Source organism: Grammomys surdaster, unplaced genomic scaffold, assembly GCF_004785775.1.
Source record: "Grammomys surdaster isolate TR1022 unplaced genomic scaffold, NIH_TR_1.0 125089, whole genome shotgun sequence".
Lineage (NCBI taxonomy): Eukaryota > Metazoa > Chordata > Mammalia > Rodentia > Muridae > Grammomys > Grammomys surdaster.
The window spans coordinates 79,738-100,288 of NW_021619993.1; the positions used below are offsets into that span (position 1 = coordinate 79,738).

The 20,551-nt window shown below is 40.7% G+C and overlaps 1 protein-coding gene across 1 annotated transcript in view; it reads right to left on the minus strand.

Annotated features, from left to right (window-relative positions):
• LOC114636957 (putative zinc finger protein 66) overlaps positions 1–17,485 on the minus strand; it is a 37,938-nt gene extending 20,453 nt beyond the window's left edge. Inside the window, 5 exon segments of the mRNA XM_028785053.1 lie at positions 9,390–9,446; positions 9,448–10,832; positions 12,975–13,070; positions 13,515–13,641; positions 17,404–17,485. Of these exon segments, the coding sequence (XP_028640886.1) occupies positions 9,390–9,446; positions 9,448–10,832; positions 12,975–13,070; positions 13,515–13,641; positions 17,404–17,409 (1,671 nt within the window). The 5' untranslated portion in view covers positions 17,410–17,485.
• Positions 17,486–20,551: the final 3,066 nt, after the last annotated feature.

The window sequence follows — 20,551 nt, forward strand, 5'->3', positions numbered from 1 at the left end:
TTCTTTCTTTCTTTCTTTCTTTCTTTCTTTCTTTCTTTCTTTCTTTCCCTCTTCCTTCCTTCCTTCCTTCCCCCCTCTCTCTTTCTTCCTTTCTTTCTTTTTTTTTTTTTGATATAGCCCAGGCTGTCCTGGAACTCACTCTGTAGACCAGGCTGGCCTCGAACTCAGAAATCCGCCTGCCTCTGCCTCCCAAGTGCTGGGAATAAAGGCATGTGCCACCACTGCCCAGCTTTTGTTCTCTTTTTTTTCATATACATACATACATACATACATATGCACACACACACATATTTATTTTCTATGTGGTAGAAATACAAACAAGTTCTAGGGTGGAGAGGGGGAAACTGTGATTCATTAAAAAAACAACAAACTGCTGCAAATGGAAACTAATTCTATAACTGGGAGGCAAGGTCACATGTCCTCCCTGTTAATGAAGACTGTGGCTGGACGGAAGCTGAGACCAGCTGAATGCAGAGCTTATCAGATGTCCCCCACAGATGCCTCTGTGAGAGAAGCCAGACAAACCTAACTCCGAAGAGACTGTGGGAAATACAAAGCTAGCTGCAAAGACAGGGACAAATTCCTGATCAGCCTTCAGCCAGCAGCAAGCCTACATTTCAAACCTGTAATAACTGCCATTTACAAAACAAACTGCTTTAAAATATATATATATACCAGAAACATTATGAAGTTGCCAGTTCACCAGTCTGTCAGGCTCTTCCTCAACATAAATGAGACAGGAAGCATCATTATCATCTGTTGTAAGTCAATACATTTTGCAGCACTCTGACTAAGAGAATATCATTGGAAAGCTGAGGAAGACATGAGAAACCATAGGGAATATTGAGATACAATGTTTCAAGATAAGCGTCAAATGCTTCATTCTGCAAGCTAGATGTCTAAATGTAAATGTGAATTTTAAATACTCATTATACAGTTACTACTTGTTCTCACGGAAATATTAGGTTCAGTTTCTCCTGTAAATAGCTGGGCCTTATGCGAGCATCCAGCTGACTTTTAAGCTATAGCACCTTTATAAGGAGACCGAGTGAAGATGGTATTTGAAAGTCTGCCATACAATTTGATCCATAGTTTTCAACTTAAACTACACCACTGCACTTGAAACAACAATGAGTGGCCTCATTGACAGAAATATTTACAACCTCAAAGGAGCCAATGATGAAAATGTATCTTCCTATAGTCATCGCTTGCATATTCTTACTCTTGTTCAAATTTGTTAAAAACATCTTCTATATATTCTCCATGACCTCTGACATAAGTCACACAGACTATCAGGAACTGCACGCCAACACCCAACACACCTTCCCTTCAAATTTCTCCTACAATGACATGGCTAACATAACAAGCTATGTCATAGTGTAGGTAGGTAAAACAATACCACCTACAGTTGGTGGCATTGAAAACTGGTGCAGCCACTCCAGAAATCAATGTGAAGAACCCTAGAAAGATAAAAATAAAGTCACCACATGATCCAGCTTCTTGGCATATGATCAAAGGACTTGATAGCATCTGCCAGAGATCCATGTTCAGTCCTGTCCACTGCTACTATATTCAAAATCTTCAGGGAATGAAAGCAACTATATGTTCTTCAATTAATACGGCAACTCATTGCTACCCGTTAAAAATAATTTTTAAAGCCAGGCCTGGTGCAGCTACCTGTAATTCGAGGTAGGATGATCACATTCAAAGGCCTGACTAGGTCAGAGTAAGTTCAAAGCTGGCCTGAGCGATTTAGGGAAAATGTTAATGAAGGAGAAACAAAAACAACAAGAAATAAAGATGGGAAGGTAACCAATTTTTCATTTCAATAACCTAAGTAAGAAAAACCACCAACCCCAAAATGAACAAACACAACCTTCATCTCACCTATTACGATACTGGGCAACCCATAGATGAGTCAGAGTCCACAGCTACAAAAACAATTTCAGTGTGACCATTATGTAGATGATGGACCAGAGGACTGTTCAGTACAAGTCTAAAAGTCCTGTTTTCTTGGCTGGGCATTATGGAACATACCTTAAATCCCAACAAAGGCAGGCAAAATGTGAGTTTGAGAACAGAACTTCTATTCACTTAGCCTTTAAGCTATTGAAGAATTTTTATTTCTATGACCACTGAACCATAATTTCACCCTTCCATGCCTGGTTTTCAGACTGGAGGCCAAATGCTTACTAAAAGGAACTGTGCTTCTGTGTTCTCTTCTCAGAGGGAGAGTCACAGGCTCCGTGGTAGGGGTTTGCTGGTCTTGAGGTGGAGTGCTGAGTGTACTGACTCTTGATCCAGCACTAGGGTGTACTTCACCTTCTTAAGGCTAAATCTGCATTGTTTAGTGTCTTCACTCTTGTCTAGTTCTGAAATTGTGCCTGAGTGACAGTATCCTCAAAGTCCAGGGTACTCTTCCTTGGATTTTCCTCAGTTCCCAAAACGGGGTGATTCCCTGAATAAGAAAAAATCAGAACCGAGTTCTTGGGATACAAAATGAGCTACTCGGAATAAAGAAACTATCACGGCTGCATGGACTGATGTGTCCCCCTGTCTTCTCTTACTGTCTTCTCTTCGTCCATTCAGTGTAACTTTTATATTCATGATACTGCAACTCATGAGTTTGTAATCCTTGGGATTTCACCAACTATCAGAAATAAATGTTCACACGTGGAAGAGAGACACTGGTTTCTAGGCAGAGACAGTAGAAGGATGGCACTAGTCATTGCCAGAAGCCACTCATGTCCTGGTCTTCTTAAAAACTTCCTTTCAACAACTGATCACGACTTGAGTTCATATTAGGTGACAGCACGGGAGTCTTTTTATTGTAATGGACACAGGAAAATTAATACAGACTGTGATAAAGAGGAAGTTATAATACTAGACTGCAAGTTAGAATCCAGCAAGATGGTTACAGTTTTAACAAAGACTTACGTGAAAATATAGCTAGGAAATGTGTATTGGGTCAATATTACTGGACAGCAATGTAGAAGTTACAACCTGCTCAAAAGACAGATTCACCTGTCATCCTTTCCACCATCACAAGGATACACTTCCTGAGTAATCAACATCAGTACCTCAGTCCGTAAGCAGACATTATCTCTTGCACTAATGCTTGTGCTATTGTTTTTAATACTGTTCTTTGTCTTTGAGAATTTCATACAATGTACTCTTCTCTTTCAAATTATTTTTATTTCTTGCAATAAAAAGTGAAAATATAGTTACATTATTTTCCCCTCCTCCTCCTCCCCCTCAAATTCATGGTCTCTTTATTAATGTTACATATATGTAAGTGAATGAATACGGAAATGCAACCTGCTGAGCCCATTCAGGGTCACTTGTATATTCATGATCGGTCACTTGGTTTTAGATAACCAATTAGCAGACACCTCTCTGAGATAATTCTCCCTCTTATAGCACTCATAAGTTGCTTCTAGTTCTCTCTCAGTGAGATTTCCCTCTCCCATTTTAGCATTTCCATTGCTGTTAGCACTGTTCAGGTCTTTTTAAGGCAGCCATATCATTGCAGTACCATGGGTGCTGTTACCCTGTCATTTCTAGGACAACCTAACAGCACACTTCCTGTCTCCTCACCCAATACTAAGCCTCAGTCAGCCAGGTTGTATTGTAGATGTATGTTTTTTGTCTGTGTGTTCGAATGTGTGTGTACGTGTGTGTATGTGTTGACCTTTTGCATCTCTCCAGGTAATGTCTGTCACACAACATAATTGGTGCCTGAAAAGGGATACAACAAAAACAATAATTTGGGGAGAAACGCGTGCATGGTACTAGCTATAGGACACAAGGCATGTAACTAAGCTGATCAGGTTGAGGGGGAGAATTCAAGAACAAAATTTAATACAGTCAGACCTTCCCATGTTGACAGTGGCTGAAGGGTTCTTGCTACAGTGAGAAATGCAAGAAAGGATGAACAATCAGGATTAGATGTTCCTACGGGAAGAATCCCAGAATGGCAATCTTTGCCTATGTGCTATGGGGTAGCACGCCTACTTGATGAGTATGGTCCACCATTTGGATATGGAGATATCTTGAAAAAAAGCTAAAGGTCTAGAGACAATTTTTGCAGCCTCTGATAGTAAAACCAAGGGTTGAGATTGTTGGCAAGCAGCTACAGAGGTTGCCTGGCCTCTGTAGTGTGTAATAAGAAGGTATCTAAGAGTGCATTTCTTTGTGTAAAGGAAGAATTGCAAGATGAAGGAGTTAGGAATAATATTCTCCACCTTAGCCTCTGATCTGATAAGTAAACTGGAGAAAAGAGAGGATAAGAGAGGTGCTTTGGTTTGCCCTTTCTTATAGCTTGGCAGGCAAAAGAAAAACATGGTAAAAGTCATAGTGGGCACCCCTCAGGAGAACATGGTAAAAGTGAGAGATGGCGCTCCTCAAGTCCTGCCTTTGATAAAAACAAAACAAAGCAAAGCAAAATCTGTGACCTACTATGCAGGCAGAGGTGTAGCATTGGCCAATAAACGGAAGTAGCGCAGTCAGGAAATACTCAACACTTGAACTGGAACTAGCAAAGATTTTTAAACTAGAATTGAAAGAGCCTGCTACAGCCTGGCTAGTGAGACTGTGGGACATCTGCGTAGATAGGATCAGCCACCTGCTGCGGAGGTAAAAAACAAAGCAATGCAACCACTCATCTCTCCCGAAAGCAGAGGCTTCGTAAGCTGACACAAGATGAGAGAAATCCTCCCCGATGAACTGGCTTCACTGGAGCCATGGGAAACACCTGGTTATCTTTATCTTAGGTGCTGGAGGACCAGAGAGAGTGATGGACATTACTGAGGGGCCCAGGAATAACAAAGGCTGTGCTTGAACCCTAGTTCATTGGGACCATACATAGAACTATGCTCTTAGAGAACTTGATGTAAGAGGTCGATTCTTCGGGGACTTGAAGACTCATATGCAGCTTTAGTGGTTTTGCTGAGCCCTTTGGTTGGGTAAGATCATGAAGTAGAAAGGCTTGGGCAGAATGAATTGACTTAGGTAAATACGTAAACAATGTCCACAAAGTAAGAGAGCCATAAAAGAGAATAAAAATGTAGAGTCGAGGAAGGAAATATGTCTAGTTACTCAAAGAAAGATGTAGCAATATTTGTTTTGAGTCAGACTTCTGGACCTCTAAATCCATGTGTAAGAAACTCCAAAGATAAATGCTCAAAATATCTGCTGGACTTAAAAGACATTCATAGAAAATTACAAAGAACAGATGAAGAATAAACATTCTGACAGGGGCACAAGGAACTGTCTCTAAAATGAACCAAATTACAAGCCACAACCAAGCATTTATGAAAACAGAAAAAAAAAAATCCTGTACATCCTATCACAGCATATTATACTAAAAGTAGAAACAGAAAGACTAACCTCAGAAAGCGGACAACTAATTGACGACTAAAAAGATATATAAATGTCTTTAAATGAACAGTGGTTCAGTGAATAAATCCAAGGGGAAGGCAGTTCTAAAAAGAAAGGTTACATTAAAATTCTTAACTGAAATATCAGCGAGATCTCAAATAAATAATGGAATGATACACCTCAAAGTTGCAGGAAAGAAGCCAAATCAAAATACAGAAATTGACATAAAGTATAAATAATATATACTAAAAATAATAAAAACAAGGACTAAAATTCATGAAGTAGAGATGTGATAAAGAAAAAAGTATACAAAGCTAAGCAAATGCTGGGTTATTTCATAACATAGACAAGATTCACCAAATCCTAGCAGAATCACCAGAGCTAGATAGATAGATAGATAGATAGATAGATAGATAGATGAAGAGGTGGTGGAGGAGGGGAAGGACAGACAGGAAAAAAGGAAGGAAAAAGGAAGGAGGAAAGGAGGAGACAAAGAAATAACTAGGAAACAATTTAGAAATGGTAGAAGAAATGAACACAGTTCTAAGTATTTATAACGGAGTAAACATAAAACCAGAAGATATGAATATCCGAACAAGTCCTACAGCAACAAGGAGCCTGACGAAGGAACTAAAAGTCTGAACATGAAGTAAAGTCCAGGACCAGGTAGAGTGACTGCAAAATTCTACCAAGTTTTCAAGATCTAATGACACTATTCAGATTCTTTACAAAATAGAAATAGAAGGAAACTACCAAGCTAAGTCTAAGGAGCCAGTATAAAGATAATAAAAAGATCAGATAGGCGCGCACGCACATACACACACACACACACACACACACACACACACACACACACACACCATACCACACCACTATCCATGATGAAGGTTTAGATAACTCTTCAAACAAACAAACACCCAAACCTAGTAATTTTTGAAATATATTTCCAGTTATTATACATTACAACTAATTGGATTTTCTCTCCTAAGGTTGGCTCAACGTATGCAAATGGATAAATAATGCAGCAAATTAATAGATATAAAACAGAAATCACGTTAGCATTTCAATGGATGCAGAAAATGTACCTCATGAGGTGCACAACACATGGACGAAGAAACTAGAATAGATGGGACATCTTTCACCAAAATAAAGTTAGTAGATGACAAACTGATAGCCAACCCTTAGTAAGTAGAGAACAATTTCATTATTTAATGGAAACATATCCTGTGAAATCTGAAAGAGACAAGGGTTATCTATCTTGATTCTCACTGAATACTGTGCTCTAACCGTTAACTACAGAATTAAGATAATATAGAGAGAGCAAAAGTACAAAAATCCAATCTGAAGTTAAACTATCCCTATATTTAGATGACACGATTCTTTATTTAAAAGACCTCCAATGTACCATCAAGAGCTTGTGAATCTGACGCTTTTAATAAAATAGCAGCTTATAAAATCAACATCCAAAAGTCACTAGCTTTTATATACACCAATACCACACATTCTAAGAAAGAAATCAGGAAAAAAATGTCCATCCATAAGGAGAAAATGAGAAAAAAGAGGAGGAGGAGGAAGAGGAGGAGGAGGAAAGAGAGGAGGAGGAAGAAGAGGAGGAAGAGGAAAGAGAGGAGGAGGAGGAAGAGGAGGAGGAGAAGGAGGAGAAAGATGAGAAGGGAAGGAGGAGACTACATATAGGGGTGACACTAACCAATGTGGTGAAAGATTTCTATTTGTTTTTGAGATTTTCTCACTATGTAGCCCCAGCAAGCCTGGAACTCCTATTAGCAAACTTTTTAAATATTAAAAGCATTTTCCAAAGGAAGACATTAGATGAGAGGAAGATAATACATTTCATGGATTGGCAGCGCTCACACTGTGAAAACTGCAATACTGATAAAAGATATCTACACAGTCAATGCAATCCAGGGCAAACTTTCAATGACATTCATCATAGAACCAGGAAAAAAAAAAATAAGTCACCTGGGAACACAAAAGACCACAGACAAAACAATTTATACCAGACTTCAAACTATATAACAGAGCCATAATGAAAAGAGCTGCAAGATAAAAAACAAAACAAAGGGCCGGGCGGTGGTGGCGCACACCTTTAATCCCAGCACTTGGGAGGCAGAGGCAGGCGGATTTCTGAGTTCGAGAGTTCGAGGCTAGCCTGGTCTACAGAGTGAGTTCCAGGACAGCCAGGGCTACACAGAGAAACTCTGTCTCGAAAAACCAACCAACCAACCAACCAAACAAACAAACAAAAACAACAACAACAAAAAAAACAAAGCAAAACAAACAAAAAAAACATAAAACCATATAGACCAATGTAATATAAAGTAAAATGCAGACCTGAACCAATATGACAACAAATTACATGGTGAAAACCATGTAGGGGAACGGATGGCATTTTCACCAGTTAGAGGGGCCATAACTAGATATGCACGGGTAGAGGATAAGATTAGATCTTTGTCTTTCATCCTATAGAAAAATCAATTTGAACTGGATAAGGGACAATAACTTAATATCAAAAATGGAAAAAGGTGCCAAGCACTGCTGGTACATGCCCTTAATCCCAGCATTTGGGATGCAGACGCAGGCAGATCTCTGAGTTTGACTCCAGCCTGGTCTACAGAGTGAGTTCTAGGACAGCCAGGACTACAAAGAGAGACCCTGTCTTTAAAAACAAAAAAAAAACCAAACAAACAAAAACTGCAAAAGTATTATAAACACTAACATTACATTTGCACCAACATGGATATAGCACATATGGCCTGAAAATTTTGCAGAAAAAGAATATCACAGTAATTAAGTCACTATATTTGTGATGTTCGTGTGTGTGTGTGTGTGTGTGTGTGTGTGTGTGTATGTGTGTGTGTGTGAGAAGAAAGGAAGTAGTTTTGGAAAGGAACATGTTAAGACAGGGACAAAAGGGAGGTACAAGACATAGGAACAAAAGACCATGGTGGATACCATTAAATAACAAATTTTTACTTTTCTTTGGCTTGCAGCCTTATTTCTCCCTCTCGATATGATAAAACACCCTTACACACGCAATGTAGTAGAAACAGTTTACTACTGTTCCTGGTAGAAGGGCGATGTTTTTATTAGTTACTTTTCTCTTGTGATTACTTAACAGAGACATGACTTGACTTCAGTCTGCAGTGTAGAAGGGATCCCGGTCCACGACAGAGGGAGGAGATGGCAACAGGCCGCACGGTGGCTGGAGCGGGACTGAGAGTCCGCATCCTCAACGGTAGACAGGAAGCAGAGAGAGCAAACTGGATGTAGAGGGAGGTTTTTATTCACAAAGTTCACCTCTAGTGACCTACTTCTAAATCTCTCCAAATAGAGCCACCAACTCGGGGAACAAATTCAAATGCTTAAGACTACAGGGTACATTTCCCGTTCAAATGTGAATCATGGTAAGAAATTTAGGGCAGCAAGAGCAGAAGCAGCAGTTCATATTGCCTGGACAGTCAGAAAGCAGAGGAAGATAGAGGAAGAGTTGTTCTCTGCCCACTTTCTCCTTTTATACAATCCAGGATCCTTGCCCAACAGACATGGTTTGGTTCCTCCCATAGTCAACAAGTCTCAGCACAATTAACCTAAAACAAAAAACAACACCCATCCCAAACTTTGCCAAGCCTGATCAGAATCAGGGATGAATGGGTTAAAAAGGACTTCCCAAATTCTTCATACTTGGAAAGTTTCTCTCCAGGATAAATATTCTGGTCGACAGAGAGCTCAAGGTAGCACACAATACCTTGTCACATACTTCACACTAAGGGATTCTCTTGAGAATGAGCCCTTTGCTGGTTCTTAATGTTTGAAGTGCGGTAAAACACTTGGCCACATTCCTCACATCTGTAAAGTTTTTCTACAGTAGGAAGTACCTTGTATATAATAAAGGCTTAACGATTAATAAAAGTATGGTTTCTCTTCAGTATAAATTTTGTGGTGTTATTTAAAGTCTGAAGTACAGTAAAGAGTTTTGACACATTTTTTACCTTTGTGGGGTTTTCTCCAATGTGAATTTACTGGTGTCTAGTTAAGTCTTCAGCAAGTATAGAAAACCTCACCACATTCTTCCCACTTGAAAGGTTTCTCTCCAGTATGAAGCAATTTGTGCAGAGTAAGGTATGAGTGAGTAGAAAACCCCTTTCCACATTCTTCACACTTGTAGGGTTTCTCCCCGGTATGAATTCTCTGGTGTTTAGAACGTCCTGAGCGAGTACAAAACACCTTCCCACACACGTCACACTTGTAGGGATTTTGAGAATGAATTCTTTGATGTTCCTTAAGGAGTGAAGGGTAGCTATATGACTTTCCACATTCTTCACATTTGTAGGGCTTCTCTCCAGAATGACCAAGTCTGTGCCTCATAAGGTAAGAGTGGGTGGAGAAGGCTTTCCCGCACTCCTCACAGTTATAGAGCTTCACTTCAGCATGAATTCTCTGGTGCTTGGAAAGTTCTGAGCGAGTTCTAAACATGCTGCCACACACGTCACAACTGTAAGGTTTCACTCCGGAATGAATTCTTTGATGTTCCTTGAGGATTGAAGGATAACAAAAGGTTTTGCCACACTCTTCACATTTGTATGGTTTCTCTCTAGAGTGGCCTAACTTGTGCCGGATGAGGTATGAATGAGTGGAGAAGGCTTTCCCGCACTCCTCGCAGCTGTACAGCTTCACTTCAGCGTGGATTCTCTGGTGCTTCGAAAGGTCTGAGCTAGTTCTAAACATGCTGCCACACACTTCGCACTTGTACGGTTTCACTCCGGAATGAATAATCTGATGTCCCTTCAGGTTTGAACGATAGTAGAATGTTTTCCCACACTCTTCACACTGGTAGGGTTTCTCTCCAGTATGAATTCTTTGGTGTTGGTGAAAGTACGTTGACCTACGGAATGCCTTGCCACACTCTTCACAACGGTATGGTTTCTCTCCAGAGTGAATTCTTTGATGTTGCTTTAGGGTTGAGGGGTAGGAAAAGGCTTTGCCACATTCTTCACACCGGTAAGGGTTTTCCGCAGAATGAATTCTTTGATGTTGCTTAAGGAATGAAGGCAAATAAAAGGCTTTGCCACATTCCTCACACTTGCAGAGATTCTCTGCAGAATGAGTTCTTTGATGTTGCTTCAGTAAAGAAGGGAAATAAAAGGCTTTTGCACACTCCTCACACTTGTAGGGTTTATCTCCAGAGTGGATTTTCTTGTGTATATAAAGTGCTGACCGAGTACTGAAGGCCTTGCCACACTCCTCACACTTGTAAGGTTTCTCTCCTGTGTGGATTCTCTGGTGGATAGAAAGTGCTGAGTGAGCACTAAAGACCTTACCACACTCTTCACATTTGTAGGGTTTCTCCACAGGATGAATTCTCTGGTGTTGAATAAGGAGTGAGTTCCAATCAAAGGCCTTGTCAAATTCTTGACATTTATAGGGCTTTCCCCCTGGGGAGTAAAAGTTGAGATATGAATGAAATCCAAGCAACATTCTTTATCTTTAATATGAAGAGTTACTCATATTTTTATAGACAAATGAGAAACTACAATATATTTCCATACCTATATTAATGGTAGTGAAATTCAGAAAATACTGTAGATAGAAATAACATAAACTTCTACTGAAAGGTGAAGACAAGGTAGAATATAGAAACATTGAAGCCATATCCAAAGTTAAATGGCTAAGGAATCAATAATATCATTAATAATAATGGAAACTCTCATGCCAACAGAAATAAGCCCACTAGACAAACTGTTTGATCAGGCATATACAAAAAAGTAAAATGTATCTAAATCGGGTACTTTTCTATTGTTGTGGTAAAATACCGTGACCAAGGCAATTTACAGAACAAAGACTTAAGTCAGGTTGACAGTTCCGAAACACTGTGAGTTCATCATGGAGGACTGAATGAAAGCTAATAGCAGGAATGACGGCTAGAGACGAGGCTGAGGCTCATTGTGTGAATGCAAACCATGAAGCAGAGAAACAAATTAACAGTGCAGGCAGGACCTGAACTCTTGGAAATATGATCCCAGCTGTGTGCTGCCTGCAGCAAGGCCACATCACCAACTGGGAACGAAGTAATCAAATACAGGATCCACAGGGAGACATCCTTGTTCAACTACAGTATCCAAACCTCGATATCTGGATGCTAACTGTATTTGCCTTAAATTAAATGGATGTAGAAACCCACAGTTTTTATATTAATAATAGAGTTTTAGTTTTGGAGGTTTGAAGAGATTTGCTTCATAACTAGTTTACCATTTATAACAATGTAAAATAATACATTTCAAGAGTTGAAGACAGTATTTCATGTTACATTTTTCAGAACAAGGAACTAGGCTGGAAAATACAGACTTATGAAAAACTTTCAAGCCGGGCAGTGGTGGCGCACGCCTTTAATCCCAGCACTTGGGAGGCAGAGGCAGATGATTTCTGAGTTCGAGGCCAGCCTGGTCTACAGAGTGAGTTCTAGGACAGCCAGGGCTACACAGAGAAACCCTGTCTCGGAAAACCAAAAAAAAAAAAAAAGAAAAGAAAAACTTTCAAGTTCATGTATAAAAGACAGAGTTTTTCTAAAGGCAACATGTCTGTCAATGAGTATATCACAGAGCTAGCCTATTTATAAGAATGCTCATTCATGGAGAGACAAACAATTGAATAACAAAATCTATAGGACGTGAGAACAGGAGACTCATGTTTGCTCATAAAGGACACAGTCCTGACGTCCAGAACTAAAGGACACAGTCCTGACGTCCAGAACTAAAGGACACAGTCCTGACGTCCACAACTAAAGGACACAGTCCTGACGTCCACAACTAAAGGACACAGTCCTGACGTCCACAACTAAAGCTCATACATTTTTTTTTTAATCCTACATTGTCCTCAAGTGTTTAGTACTGGACATTCCACTCACAGAAACATGTCGGTTGCATGTGTGGAAATAATTTCAGGCAACCTAGAGTACAAAATAGTAATGCAGTACATAGAACTGCAAAATAAGAAAGAGATTCGTGAATCCACAAAACTCTCAAGACCTATTCTGGTGATCTATTAAAAAACCATGCTTCTGGATGTACAGTTTTGGTTTAGGATGTTTTCCCACAAAAGGAATGCATTTTAAATTGTCACTGAGTATGTTGTAGAAAAAAGAGATTAGAATAAAGCACAAACATTCTTATGAAACATAGCTTGATATGAAATGTGTAATTTATAAGGATGTACATGACATGGGAGAAATTCACATTTAAAGTTACTGCACTTATAGAGCTTTAGAAATGTGTGGGAATTTCCTGAAGTGTAGGAAACAGTAAGAAGTCAGTTACAGTGTAGACTTAGCAGAATGAAGTACTCTCTCGACTCAGGGTAAACACAAGCAGAGCTCACTGGAGGGGACAAACCAAGTTTACAGACTTAGAGCACCATAGAGACCTGAAAGACGTCCTTCTGTGACAGCAAAGGGCATAAAAGGAGATCCTTACATATGACTTCAACCAGCACATGTTGTCTCCATGCTCAGGAGAAAGCCTGGCTTTCTTTTGGATCTCTAATCTCCCACTCTGCCCTCTGACCCCGTAATTCCTACACACCTGGGTGCATGGTGGCTGCCACTGGTCTCTTCACATCTGAAGGCTCTTGTCTTTGCTCCAGAAATGTGACCAGGTATGGCTTACAGGATGCAAGACCTATGTGTGGGAAAAGGGAACAATCCTATGCTATTATTAATCTTCTAAGAAAAGATGAAGAACTGTAGAAAATTAGTTCATTAAATGTTTCCTGAGCACATGTAGAATATGTAGGTGGAATCTGTAATCCGAAGAGCCTTGGCTTCATTCCACAGTAACCACAAAAGCTGAAGGATGAAACATTATCTTTACCATGTGTTCCTCATGCCTCATGCTACTAGGTTGATAGAATTACAACCAGGATGAAGGATGTGTATTTAAAAAAAAAAACCCAAAACCCCATATTAAAAACACAAGAAGAAATACAATAAAATATTCCTTAGAGTATCAGGAAAAGCACTCCAAAGTCACTGTGGCATGGCACAGATCCCTATGGGATGTTTCCCTATGGTAAATTACATGTTGGTGGTGTAATGCAAGTTCATTTATGGAAGTGAGTCTCACCCAGGAACACGAGGTTGCTGTAGTTCTCCAGCATCACGTCCCTGTACAGATTCCACTGAGCAAGGTCCAGGCATTCCCACTCCTCTGCAGAGAAATCGATGGCCACATCCTTGAATGACAGCATTTCCTGAAAGAAAAATAAAGGGACGTTACGCATATCTATTACAGCCATCATAACAACATAAACAGCAGGATCACGTGCTGTGAACACAGTCCAGGTCTTGCACAGGGTAAGAGGAGAGCTAGAATACTTCTGCCACAGGTGAGTAACAGTCCTAAGATACTTCTGATGTGGGTTCATGATGTCACCCTTGATCCATCTCCATGGAAAGAGAATGGAGAGATCCTACTATCTCTCCTATTTGACTCTTAAGAAAGATAAAAAGGCAATGAATGCATTCGCAGGAACATATGCATTTGTCTTATGCTTACTTTACGCACCACACATACATCCATTCTTCATGGGAGAAAGTTATGATGAGAGAGGAGGTACTTATCAACATTTAATATGCACAATCATGAATGTGAAATGCAATGAAAACGTAGATTCTGATGTATCAGCTCTGGCAGAGGTCTAGATTTCTGAACTTGTACAGAGTACAGTAGCAATGCTAATGCCAGTGCACCAAGAGACATGACATGGAGCTGCCAGGAGGCAGAACGGTAAAGGAAGAAGTCACAGACAAAATGGAATAACCAGTATTTTAACAAATCACAAATTAGTGCATGTAGCAATAACACTTGGAGATTTAAAATACACTAGACAACATTCTAACTTCTTTCACCTCTGTTAAGGTGTGGTCTGCTGTTATGTATTGTAATGCTAAGTAAAAGCCCATAAGACCCAGCTGCTCCAGAGATGAGAGAGTACAAACGTAGACCCAAGTGGTGCTATGTGACCTTGCCCTCAAGTTATTTCTGATTGGTGAATAACAATGTTGACAGCTGGGCAGAAGAGACAGGCAAGGGTTTGGGGTTCCTGGGCTTGGATCCGAGAACTATGAGGGGACAGAGAAGCTGAATAGAGGAGAAGGTATAATGGGGTATGAATCTTAAAATAATGGCCATGTGGTTTGGCTAATTGGAGTGACAAGCAGCCCAGACAAAACATGGCGAATTATATAATGGGATTATTGGCTGGGAAATAGTCAAAATAACATAGAGAATAGATACCTGCCCAGCTCTTATACTGATTAAGGCTTGTTATAAATATAAAGGTTGTATGTCTCTTTTATTCTGGAACTAAATAGTCAAAGGTGGGGTGGAAACCCCAGATTGGGATTACATTTTTCTACAGCACACCCCCCTTTTACTTTTTCTCTATGTTTCTGTTTTCCAGAAAGCTATCTGTGCATTTGCTACAATCCTACAGCAGGCTTGGAGCTCACGATACCTGCTCCCTGGTAACCGGAGGTCAAGAATTATAATTTGTGATGCGACTTGCTATTTTCTTTTATTTCGACATTTCTACACTTGAGTGTTATTTTTCTTCTTATCACACAGAATTCTCAAAATGATCTACGGCAGCAGTGATAACAATCTGCTTTTCTATGATTGAATATAAAAAATATGAGAAATGTACATTTTAATAGATTATTTTGTAATTACTGTTACAGGTGTACTTTGCAGTCTTCATACCAGTCTCATATGCTCATCTAGTCAAGCTCCTTCCCTCATTCCACCCTCCACCCCTGCTTACAATGTCCGAAATCGTGTTTTCCAAGCACCTGGAACATACACTGCATTGGGGTCACCTAGGCCACCATTCTGGGTCACTGTCCCACTAGCTTCCTCCTCCTGTCTGATGTCACTAGAGCACATTCATCAGTGTCTCCTCAGGCTTCTCCAACTAACACTGAGATACATTAAGTATGTCATGCAGCGGGGCTGGAGAGATGGTTAAGAGCCTCACTGACTGCTCTTCCAGAGGTCCTGAGTTCAATTCCCAGCAACCACATGGTGGCTCACAATCACCTGTAATAAGATCCAGTGCCTTCTTCTGGTGTGTCTGAAGACAGCTACGGTGTAGTCATATACAACAAATAAATAAATCTTTAAAAAGAAAGTCATGCAGTAACCACTTTTGGTTTTAGCCCACATGTTTTCAATACTATGACTCAGTATGGAACTGGGACCCTGAAAAGGATATGACAGACCACGTGTTATATTTTCATGAGAAACATAGACTGTAAATTTATTTGGACTATTACTTCCAATATCAATGTCAGGCGCCTCATTTTACATGACAGATGTCTAAGTATGTTTACATATAACATTTAAAATATTCAGTACACTGTTAATGCATGTTCCTAATGAAATATTAAGTGCAGTCCATCCTGTCAACAGTTAGGACTCAAACTCTTATCCATATGATTTTGAGGTACATAAATCTTATGTACAAAAATTTTATGTACATAAAAGAGAACAATTAAATACAGTTGTTGAAAGACTCTGCTAGACACACGTAATGTCTCAACTCACAATACACCACTGCACTAGAAAACAACTAAGGAAGGGCTCACTGACAGAAATATTTACAGCAGAAACAGAGACAATGATGAGAACCCGTACTTCTCATTCTTAACCCTTGTTTATATTCCGACCTCGTATTTATATCTTTCTCTGTTGCTTCTCTCTGTGGCCTTTGACATATATCATGCTCTTTATGAATAATAGGCTTTAATGCCACATAAACACTTGATTTGACTTAAAGTGTTGTGAACTACGGAACTACACAAGAGGCAGGCTGAGGAGTCTATTATGTACCAATCAAGGGACCCTAACTGAGAGAAAGCTCTTCAAATTCACCTTTCAATCTTTCTGACACTGGCAAATGTTTCCAGAAGACTGTTCGGGGAGCATCAGGGAACCCGGATGACACCTTCAGGGACAGTGATGGTAGCTGTTAAAGACTAGATGCCGCAGTGTGACCATAGGTAGAAGAAAAGCTCACGATTAAAGAGCAATGTAAAGACTTTTGGGTACTTAGGGTCACTTCTCCTCCCTAGGGACATTCAAGTCCTTTCCCTGAAGTCACTAATAATCTCCAGGCCACCTCTCCCCTCCCACTAACCCTTTACTTGTTTCTGAAAAGGAGTCCAAGCTTCTGACATCACACAATCTCTGGCCTAAGTGGCTAAGGCATTTTCTAGTATGTTTTACTCTGCACTGTAGGACCAATAACTGAATGACGCGAAACGCAAACCTTCTCCTTTAGAACATTATACTGTCTCTACATGTGTTAAGTCTGAGGATTCAGATCACGGAGGAGGCCACGAAATATTCCCATTCAAAACAACAGACCAAAAAAATCTAATAGTTTATCCCCCCCAAAATGAGACTAACATCCCATACACCAACCTCCCTAGCAGAACGCTGTCCCTGGAAACTAGGAGCAACTATCAACTCATCCAAAAGTATTAGGCAGGTCATAAAGTACAGGACGTGCCAGATCTCCGCTTGCCCTAGAAGTCCTGAGAAATCTGACCACAGCCAAATGAGAGTGAGTCAGGTAGCACCAGCAGGGTTCCTCAAGCAAGCAGGAATGTGGGCTCCGATTAACACCCCTGGCACAAGCAGTGAGCCGTCCCACCCTGCGGGGAGCAATACTGAACCTTCCACCATTCCACATTTCTGGGCTACAGAGCCAGCTCTCCCACCCCAAAAGCGTATACAGTCGCGTCCTAACAAAAGCTTTCACTCACAGCGCCACCCCCACGCTGCTCTCCCCACCCAGATTTGCATCCAGGCTCAGTGGCCCAGCTTAGGTCAGCAGCACAGCATCTCTAACTCGGCTTCTCCCTGCCTCTGGTCCACCTCAGCTCCGCTCCCTTCAAGCCGGACCACTCCCCTGCACGTTCCCTCAGGCTGCACTGCTCCCTGGACCAACCTCCATGTCAGAGATCCAACCGAGAGCGAGGAGCAGGACACGGCACCGCTAACTTAGGGGAAGACAAACGTCTGCAGACGGGATGCGGAAGTGCGGTTCGCGGAGCGGCTGCTTGTGACGTCACAGAGGACACGACTACATTTCCCAGAATCCTGTGTTTCCCCCTACTGTCTGCGGAGGAGGGTGGAGAGAAACAAGAGGTGTCAGCATCGGGATAGGCGCCCACAGTCAGGCTGCTTTAAAAGTCCGGGTTGGAAACAGGACATTCTTGAACATCAGCTGAGGCTTTGATAGGAGAGTTTATTAGTTATATCTGGTCAAACTGCCGTTTAAAAACTCGTCTACTAATTATAAAACCTTGGAACCCGCACGGAAAGTTGACATTCACTTCATTGCACTTTAAAATAACGAAGCAAGAGGCTAATGTGGGAGTGAGCGCTATTACTTAAAGATGCTTGTTGACGTCAACTTCGGTGACACAGCCTTTCATCCAGTTTAAAGCGAAAGGATTGCAAATCCAAGGCGGCATAGGCAATTTACAGAGGCCTTGTCTCAAAATACAAAGCACAAAACTAGCATAGGGAGCTAGCTTGGGAGTAAAGTATGTACCTAGAATGAAGGAAGCCTTAATGCCGAATTCGTAAATAAATACTCCATTTTTCCATCTGTGCTGACAAGCCTTGTGAGCCAAACATGTATCAGACTCTACAGCTGAAAAACAAAAACAATAACAACAACGACAACAACAAAACGCTTTCCTGTGAACACTGGAATCCATACAGTAAAGGAAGTAGGTAGGTCAGAGACATAGACGTTTAAAAAAAAAAATCACGGAACGAAGTTATAAGTACCACTTTCACATTTACATGTCAAGACTTCCCAGAATCCATCGGTGGATCCTTCATCTTTCATTCATTAATCTGAATAAAAAATTTAATTTTATGAGAACTGTACCAGACCGTCACCCACTTTTCTCTGGTTCACTACAAACTCAGAGAAGTATCCAGCAGGTGGTCTCTGAGCCTGTGAGTATCTCCTCTGCTTCTCTCTCAAGGAGGGCACAGTTCTTAGTGTCACAGCGTTGTACAGACTCCTGGGCCATCATCCACTGTAGAATTTCTCTCTGCATTAGGCATGGGGTATTTCTCTGATCCTGAAATTGCTCCTGTGTGGCAGAATTTTGAAAGTCAGGAATTAGGAATATAATCAAGGTTTGCTTATTGAAAGAGGCACCATAAGGTAATGAGACCTCCCCTCTTGTCTCAGGAATGTTTATTCCTGTACTAGTCAGGCCATAGAGTAAAAACTTCACATGAGGGACAGTATTTCACAAGGAAGCTATTTTTGAGTGGAAATATAGGGTCTTACACTGTTTGTTTGGTTTAGGTCTTCCTTCCTTTCCTTCCTTCTTTCCATTCTTTTTTTTGTTTTGTTTTGTTTTTCTAAGACAAGGGGTTTCTCTGCATAGCCATGGCTGTCCTGGAACTTGCTCTGTAGACCAGGCTGGCATCAAACTCAGAGATCTCCCTGATTCTGCTTCCCAAGTGCTGGGATTAAAGGCGTGTGCTAGCACTATCCATGGTATTTTTATCACCGTGCAGAACTCAAGTTCTTATTTCCTATTTTTTTCCTCCTTGCAATGATTAAGCATGTGTTCTTAAAAAGAGGGATAATTAGCATAGCCCATAGGCCCTATTTTAATAAAAAGATAAAGTCAGGAAACTATGTATGTGGGATTTTTGTTTTGTAGTAACTTGATAAATTAGTATAGCTTCTAAGAAATGACAGAGATATAAACCTAAACTTCTTTCTATCACCCCAAGGGGCGCTGCCTCTGAGAATCATCATTATACATGCAGGAGACATTTTCACTTGCAATAATTGTTATTTTGGAACATAACTGGAATTTATAACCTCCATGACAAAAATCACATTTTATATAGAAGATTCTGCAGTACAAAAAATACTCAATTAAAAGAAAATAAAGTCACCACGTGTAGAATAACTATCCAGAGCTTTCTTTTGAGACAAAGTGGGTACCAGTCTCCCTGTGTAAGTCAGCATGACCTCTTGTCGTCTTGCTTTTCCTGCTGCTACAGCCTGACTGCTGGGAGCGGGCAGCATCACCACACATGTATTTCTTCCTTTTCCTGTTGCTTTGCTAAGGTGTGTGAAAAGCCATTAGGAATGAATGTATCCAACAGTTTGAGGAGAATGCCCATTATGTAAGGAAATGCCTGGAAGTATGAGTGTGAAGTAGCATTTCACCCAAAGCAAGGAAGCAGAGTAGTGAACACTATTGCTCACTCAAGTTGCTTTTTGGTGGTGGTGGTGGTGGTCTACTATCCAGTCCATGGGATGATGTCCATATGTAGAACAGGTTATCGTTACTCAACTCAGTCTAGAAACTTATTCATAGACAGGTCCTGAGGTTGTGGTCCAGCGTTACTCTGAACTCCATATAACTGACTATTCAGATGAACCATTACAGCCTCAACTTTCATTAAAACTGACACCCAAATACCTTACTTTAAACAATAGCCTTCTACCTTGGTGCCTTCCGGTTTCATTTTTATCTCTTTTTATGAAAAGCAATTAGTTTATCTCCAAATGTTTTCGTAGACCCTGTCAAATGTCCAAAGTCTCTTGACTTTAAAATTCAAACACTTGCTTATCCCTCAGTGTTTACAAGATTAATACTTCAATATACAATGGGACTGTGATAATGGCCTGTTGTCCATAACCAGGTAGGAAGGCAGATGGGACTGAGTGAGACATAAACCCGGTAGGGCAAACACAAATCCTACAGCTTCACATGCATATCAACTGAAGTTTCTTACAGAATCATCTGGACTCCAAAGGGCCTGGCCCACATTAACTTTCCTGCTGCTGTTTGCGGCACAGATGGTCTCTCTCTTGGGCCAGCTCCTCTCCTTACGTACAGATTAGCTCAGTGGACAGCTTCTGGTTCTGGCATGTCCAACATGATGGGATTCCAATTCAAAGCAGTCGTCACCTTCACTGTTGAATGAAGTGACCACCCAGGAATAATTTGGGAGGAACACTGAACATCCCATAAATTGCCTGGTCAAGCATCTTGATCTGCTACTTGTCAAAAGCTCACTGGCTCTCTTGAGGTTGCATCTTA